The 7505-nt window shown below is 42.7% G+C and overlaps 1 protein-coding gene across 3 annotated transcripts in view; it reads right to left on the bottom strand.

Moving 5' to 3' along the window:
* The window catches only part of RNF34 (ring finger protein 34, E3 ubiquitin protein ligase), a 39279-nt gene that overhangs the window by 21488 nt on the left and 10286 nt on the right, over nt 1–7505 (bottom strand). The window contains exon 2 of one of the 3 annotated variants that reach the window (XM_011964431.1): nt 5206–5274. The exons of the other annotated variants lie outside the window; for them this stretch is intronic. Within the exon in view, the coding sequence (XP_011819821.1) occupies nt 5206–5214 (9 nt within the window). The 5' untranslated portion in view covers nt 5215–5274. The remainder of the gene's footprint in view (nt 1–5205; nt 5275–7505) is intronic. 3 annotated transcript variants of the gene reach the window in all.

Raw genomic sequence — 7505 nt, 5'->3', positions numbered from 1 at the left:
GGATTACAGGTGTGAGCCACCGCACCCAGCCATTTATTTTTATTTTTTTTAGAGATGGGGTCTCGATATGCTGCCCAGGCTGATCTCAAACTCCAGGGCTCAAGGGATCCTTCTGTTTCAGCCTCCCAAATCACTGGGATTATGGGCATGAGCTACCACGCTTGGCCCATATTTTCTCTTATGTCTTGACGGAACCTATAAAAGCAGTTGGAGAACTATTTAAGAGACCATTTCGCCAAGAGTTTATTGAATCTGAGCTCTTACAGTGGAGAGGGGGACAAGGGATGGGGAGAACATACGCCAATCTATTTTCTGAGCTCTTCACACTCTGCCTCTATTATATTTCCTTGGAACCCTGTTACCGTGTCCAATAGGGTCATAACCAACAAGGATCCCTCTTCTGCACCCTCCTTTTAAAAGCTTTAGAGACCTAAGTTCATGTTCTTTCCTGTTCCATTTCTGTCTTCCCTATACTTCAAGATCTTCCTCCAGTTAAATTAGCCTGTATTCCTTTATTTTTCTTTTATTCACTCATTGCTTCCATATTGATAGTAAGACTGAAGCATCTTCTACAAACCACTCCATTTCCTCCTAGATTTTGAGCAAACCCAATTCGTAGAAAGACAGTATACTAGGCGGAGCCCTTGGGCTTCCGAATTTGCAGTCAGTTCACTGAGTTGTATATACATACCCCCACCTTTGGCTTCTGACAGTACACTAGGCATACCCCTTTGGCTTCTGAATTTGCAGTCGATTCACTGGCCTCAATTCCAAAGTGGTGTCTTCTTTATGGAAGGGTCATCATCCATTATTTGTTCATTGGGGGAAAAAATCCTACAGTTATTCCTCCGTGAATAAAGCCCAAAGCCAGATCTCTGAAAAGCCTGGAACTTTGAAAATGCAAGCCATGATCTGGGCTTCCATGAGCTACTTGGGGAACTTAGTTGGCAGCAAAACTCCATGGGTTATACCACATGAATCCAAGTGGTATTTAAGAAGTATAACCCTTTTTCTAACAGGTTAGAAAGAACAATAATCTGGGGAAAGGGGAGGGAGGAAGGGAACAAGGGATGAAAAACTATTGGGTACTGTGTTCACTACCTGCTGACAGGACCAATTGTAACCCAAACTTTACCATCACTCAGTATACCCATGTAACAAATCTGTACATGTACCCCCAAATCTAAAAGTTGAAATTGTATTTTAAAAAAAGAACACTAATCTGTGAAGACAGCTAAATTTCCTCTCTTGACCATGAATGTAGTTTAAAACAACACAGAGAATAAGAGAATGAGGCAACTGTCTGCCTATGCCTGGCACAAAACTCCAAGCTCAGAGAATTTACCTGTGTCGGGAGTTTATTTTCTAGCCATCAATGATTACTAAAAATAAATGACTTGTTCTTGGTAGTCTAATCCCTTTCCTACCCACTCTCTTAAGCCAAAGCAGCTCTCAGTAGAGCAGCCATAGGACCATGGTCTGCCTGGCTTCTATGAGTTAAAAACCAGGTATCATATTAAAAACTTACACCTAGCAGGGCACGGTGGCTCACGCCTGTAATCCTAGCACTTTGGGAGGCTGAAGTGGGCGGACTGCCTGAGCTCAGGAGTTCAAGACCAGCGTGGGCAACATGGTGAAACACTATCTCTACTGAAATACAAAAAGTCAGTCGGGCATGGTGGTGGGCACCTGTAGTCCCAGCCACTTGGCAGGTTGAGGCACGAGAATCATTTGAACTGGGAGGTGGAGGTTGCAGTGAGCTGAGATGATGCCACTGTACTCCAGCCTGGGTGACTGAGCAAGACTCTATCTCAAAAAAAAAAAAAAAACTTACACATCCCAGCCGGGCGTGGTGGCTCACGCTTGTTATCCCAGCACTTTGGGAGGCCAAGATGGGTGGATCACGAGGTCAGGAAATCAAGACCATCCTGGCCAACATAGTGAAACCCCATCTCCACTAAAAATATAAAAATTAGCTGGGCATGGTGGTGCATGCCTGTAATCCCAGCTACTTGGGAGGCAGAGGCAGGAGAATCCCTTGAACCAGGGAGTTGGAGGTTGCAATGAGCCGAGATCGCACCACAGCACTAGTCTGGTGACAGAGCAAGACTTCATGTCAAAAAAAAAAAAAAAAAACCCAACAAAAAAACCTTACACATCTCATAACAAGAAATTAAATTCTAAAACCTGCCTTGGACTGCCTCAGACACCTAGATATCCTCCTGTCATTCTCATATCCAATGCCAGTTCTCTTTTCTTCAAAGACAGTGCACCAAGATTTTAGGGAGCCAGTAACAGTACCTTTTTTCCACATCCAACTTGGAGCTAATTAAGAAATAAGACAGAGGCTGGGTACAGTGGCTCATGCCTGTAATCCAGCACTTTGGGAGGCTGAGGCAGGATGATCATCTGAGGTCAGGAGTTCCAGAGCAGGCTGGTCAACATGGTGAAACCCCGTCTCTACTAAAAATACAAAAACTAGCCAGGCATGGTGGTGTATGCCTGTAATCCCAGCTACTCGGAAGGGTGAGGCAGGAGAATTGCTTGAACCTGGGAGGAGGAGGTTGCAGTAAGCAGAGACTGTACCACTGCACTCCAGCCTAGGCGACAGAGCAAGACCCTGGTCTCAAAAAAAAAAAAAAAGAAGAAGAAATAAGACAAATAGAAGTTAAAATGTTTGGCTTTACTGATAGCATCAACTGGAGAACAGGACCTTAGCTCTGCAGCCAACAAGTCTGGATAATATACAGCTGACCAAGAGCAGCTTACCACCTAGTTGAGTGGAGACCAGAATTCCATCTTCACTACAGGAAGACAGATGTGAGAAGGTCCCAGAAAGTACTGAGCCAAGCATGTCAGTTCCTTCGCTGAAACTCCTCAATATTCAAGTCCCCCTTTTTCCTCCAGTAGCAGAGACTGACTGTGTTTCTCCCATACTGTTCCTTTCCCAAAAATGAATTAGAAGCCCCCTCTCCTCTGTAGGAGCAAAGGGGAGGAAGCAAATGGGAGGGGGAAGAATACAAACCTAAATAATCTGCATAAGAGTAGGAATGAGTTTCTGGCCAATAAGGTTATAAGGACTCTCTCAGGTTCCTCAGTCAGATTCAAATAATATAAGCCCATGAAACATCATTACAGTCAACAAAAACAAGAGGAAAGGTGTTCTGTTTCTTTGCAAGAGCAGTAGCCCAGCTCTATCTCTGGCACAGTGCCAGCATTTTCAAATGGCCTCAAGGTTCAGCTGTCTTTGCTTCTGTGTGTGTATAATCTAATATGCTTTCAGAATCCCTGTGGGGAGAAAATACTTCAAAATGCTCAATTTAAAGAATTCACAAGTTTACCACAAATTTTCAATCCTAAACTACATCAGGATGTGATCCCTTTTAATGATTCCATTAAATATAGTACCAACCAGCCAGAATGGAATGAAGAATCAGAAGAGCTATGGTGGTTTCCATAAAAATTAAATGACAGGCTAGGCGCAGTGGCTCACACCTCTAATCCCAGCACTTTAGGAGGCCGAGACGGGCGGGATCACTTGAGGTCAGGAGTTCGAGACCAGCCTAGCCAAGATGGTGAAACCCAGTCTCTACTAAAAATACCAAAAAAAATTAGCTGGGTGTAGTGGTGCATGCCTGTAGTCCCAGCTACACAGGAGGCTGAGGCAGGAGAATCATTTGAGGTGGAGGCTGCAGTGAGCTGAGATGGTGCCATAGCACTCCAGCCTGGGCAACAGAGACTCCATCTCAAAAAAAAAAGATTTTTTTTTTTTTTTGGGGGAGAGAAGGAAAAAGAAAGTTTATGAGTATGAAAACAGAAAACTAGGCCGGGTATGGTGGCTCAAGCCTGTAATCCTAGCAGTTTGGGAGGCCGAGGCTGGCGGACTGCCTGAGTTCAGGAGTTTCAGACCAGCCTGGGCAACATGGTGACACCCCGTCTCTACTAAAATACAAAACAATAAATAAATAAATTAGCCGGGCGTGGCAGCTACTCGGGAAGCTGAGGCAGGAGAACTGCTTGAACCTGGGAGGCAGAGGTTGCAGTGAGCTGAGATCGTGTCACTACATTCCAGCCTGAAGACAGAGTGAGACTCCGTCTCAAAAAAAAAAAGAAAGAAACAGAAAACTAAATGATCTATGTCATTCACTTTTTATTAAACTAGGTAAATAGCAATGTAATAATAATGCCATAGATTCTTCTCATAAGAGTGTACCTTGCTTGCCATAACTCTAAGTTAAATATGTTATTTACATAGGTATTTTAAGGATGAACCTAGAAGTTTTAAATTCAAAAATAATTGTCTCGGATGCTACATGAATCTACAAGGACCAAGGAGGGATACAGTTCTTCCACCAGTGAAAGCTTCCTCAGAGAACTCACCCACTGTATGTTCAGGGTTTGTTTTAAACTCTGGACAAGCTTAAGTTTGCTAAAACTCAATGTTCTGTGTTAAACGACAGGAAAAAGATGTATTAAATCTTAGCAACAGTGATATAAAATAATCAGTTTTACAGTTTAATCCTTGGTTAGGTTAAACTTTCCTACATAACTTAAAGCAAAGCAGAAAAAACAGCTGACAAAGCAAATCTTTATCCTTTTTTTCTTTTTTTTTTTTTGAGACAGAGTCTCACTCTGTCGCCCAGGCTGGAGTACAGTAGCGTGATCTTGGCTCACTGCAAGCTCTCCCTCCCGGGTTCACGCCATTCTCCTGCCTCAGACTCCCCAGGAGCTGGGACTACAGGCGCCCGCCACCACGCCCGGCTAATTTTTTGTATTTTTAGTAGAGACAGGGTTTCACCATGTTAGCCAGGATGGTCTCCATCTCCTGACCTTGTGATCTGCCTGCCTCGGCCTCCCAAAGTGCTGGTATTACAGGCGTGAGCCACTGCGCCCGGCCTCTTTATTCTATTTAGAGTCATTTGAGAAACATATGTTCCTTAGAATGCGAAAGGATTTCTTATCAAAACTGCTGCTTCAACTGAAATACAATATGCAGGGACCTAACTCTTTCTTAGTGACCAAATATCCGGACCATATACCACAAAGGAAGAAATTCTACATCCTAAATTATTTCTCTCATACCATTTGGACATTAAGCAGGTTGCAAAAACAGATGATGAACTCTAAAACATAATACTTTTAGACAAGACATTGGTCAAACTGATAGATTATTACAATAATGTGTGCTATAGATATAAATGTTACCTTCCTCATGCTTGGATTTTTGTTTTCTTTTTTTAACAGTATACTTGATCCTTAGCACCACTCCCCCACCTTTCAGAGAGAAAAAAAGGAAAAGGAATTACATTCAGTAGATTACTTTCTCCTTGATAGCTCATTTTGAGCTTGGAAGAACAAACGAGATTAGCACAATTAACGGTGAGATCAATATAAATAAGGAAAAATGGGAAAAAGGATTAAATCAAATTAACACAGAGCACCAATTTGGATTTTTTTTTTTTTTAATCCCTTATGGGAAATTGATTGGATGTTACTGTAAGGTTAAAAAGTTACTTGAGTCTGAGAGGTAAGACCTATTTCAAAACATCAGTTTCTAAACCAAACCAAACCAAACCATAACACCAAAGGGAGAAAGTAAATACCCATTCCACACATACACTAAAACCAGCTGCTCTAGGTTTGAGTGAACATGGACTTATCTATATAATTGCTTAGCTTTTTTTGTTTTTAACTGCTTAACTTTTTTTTTCCTTTTTTTCTGTTTAAAATAATTTTTAATAGAGACAGGGTTTTGCTATGTTGGCCAAGCTGGTCTCGAACCCCTGATCTCAAGTAATCCGCCTGCCTCGGCCTCCCGAAGTGCTGGGATTACAGGCATGAGCCACTGCGCCCGGCCAGATATACTTGCTTAGCTTTTAATGTAATTTTAATTCCACAGAAAGAAGTATTTCCTTACATGAACATTCACATGTTAGCATTCCATGACATCAGGAATCAGTCTCTGCCCAGACATCTACAGATGAGCATACTCACAATTAAACAATTTCAATATAAATCAACATTAAGTTAAATAATAAACATTTAACAGCCCAAATCCTAAATGGTGTAAACCCAGTTTCACAAAAACAAAAGCATCATTTATAACTGTCATCTTGCACAGGCTGATGTCTATTCAGGTCTGTACTTTGCTTCTGAAAATATATATCTTTTCTACAATTTCAATTGCCACCCAACTTTGTTTCTAAAATTTCAACTTGGAAAGTAGTACCTTCCACTTCAATTCAAAAACCACGTCTGTTTTCAAAGAACTTGTTTCAAAATTTCAACACTGGACTTGTCCCTAATTCTTTCCTTGGATAGTTAGTTCCTTAATGGGCCCCAAATTTAGTATTAATAAAGATACTGACATTCTTTGAGGCATTAAAGATCCCTGCTTTGTTTTTGGATCTTAACACGGCAGAGGCTGGTTTTCAGGAAATAAAGCTACTTTCTAGATATTTTAATAGATATTTCAAGCTGGAATAATATTTTATAACTAAACTGGAAAGTTAAAAATTTACAATATCCTCGTACTTCAAGGCACAGTTCCAAAGTTACCTATTGCAAAAATATTCCTTGCTTTCTGCAGCCAGAAGTATCCTTTCTTGCTCCTAAGGGTTTTGCCTCTGTTTTTTTGTTTGTTTGTTTTTTTTTGATACCTATAGCCGGCTCCCTTGTAATATGATTACTTGCAAATAACTCTTCTTTTGAATGGTAAACTCCTTCCCAGGGGGTGGGACTGTATGTTGAATTACTTCTCCTCACCATGTCTCACTCTTGGCTAACGCACAGAAAACGTTCAACAAAACATATGCTGAATTTCTGTGACCAGTCGACACTCCTTTTCAATCTTCCATAGTAAATCTTCGACGCTTTATGGAGATAGCGTTAATCTAGCAGCTCACCTGCTAGATGACCCACCCCCAGCACACCTCTGCACTGAGATTAACGAAATCGTCTAGGTCTGAAAGTTATCATCGCCTTATGACTCATCCCACTTGGTTTGAGTTCGGCAAATGAATCAATACCTGAGCTGACTACTGTTCACAGAGCTCTTCAGAACTCTCAGCGATCGGGTTGAGAATCATCTCTCAGAAGTAGGCCGGAACCCCCGCTCCCTTTCTCCCTTTTCTTCAACTTCTCATCAGTAATGCTCCCACGCTCTCACTCCCACCTTGGAGAACTCAAGCTGCCAAATTCCTTGCTGCGTTTACCTAGCGGCGATGGAGGCACATCCAGCCTTCTCTAGGTCGCGGCCCCGACGTGCAGCCTAAGAAGCACCCCTTCCGGGTGGCATCCCCGCCCTGAGAGTTCTCTAACCCGTTAACCTGGCCCCGGCCTCACCACCCCCTGCACCCCTCCTGTTCTCCTCGGTCCCACGATGTCCCCAGCACTTGGGTTAGCTCAAGGACTCGGGGCGGGAGAGGGCACGCCGCGCGCCAAGGGACCGAGGCTGAGGCGAGCCCTGGTGGCTCTGCCTCAGGCCCCCGAGGAGGCGCACAAGG

Source organism: Mandrillus leucophaeus, unplaced genomic scaffold (genome assembly GCF_000951045.1).
Source record: "Mandrillus leucophaeus isolate KB7577 unplaced genomic scaffold, Mleu.le_1.0 Scaffold7, whole genome shotgun sequence".
Lineage (NCBI taxonomy): Eukaryota > Metazoa > Chordata > Mammalia > Primates > Cercopithecidae > Mandrillus > Mandrillus leucophaeus.
The sequence above is the reverse complement of the archived record's forward strand: the minus strand, read 5'-3'. Positions and strand labels throughout refer to the sequence as shown.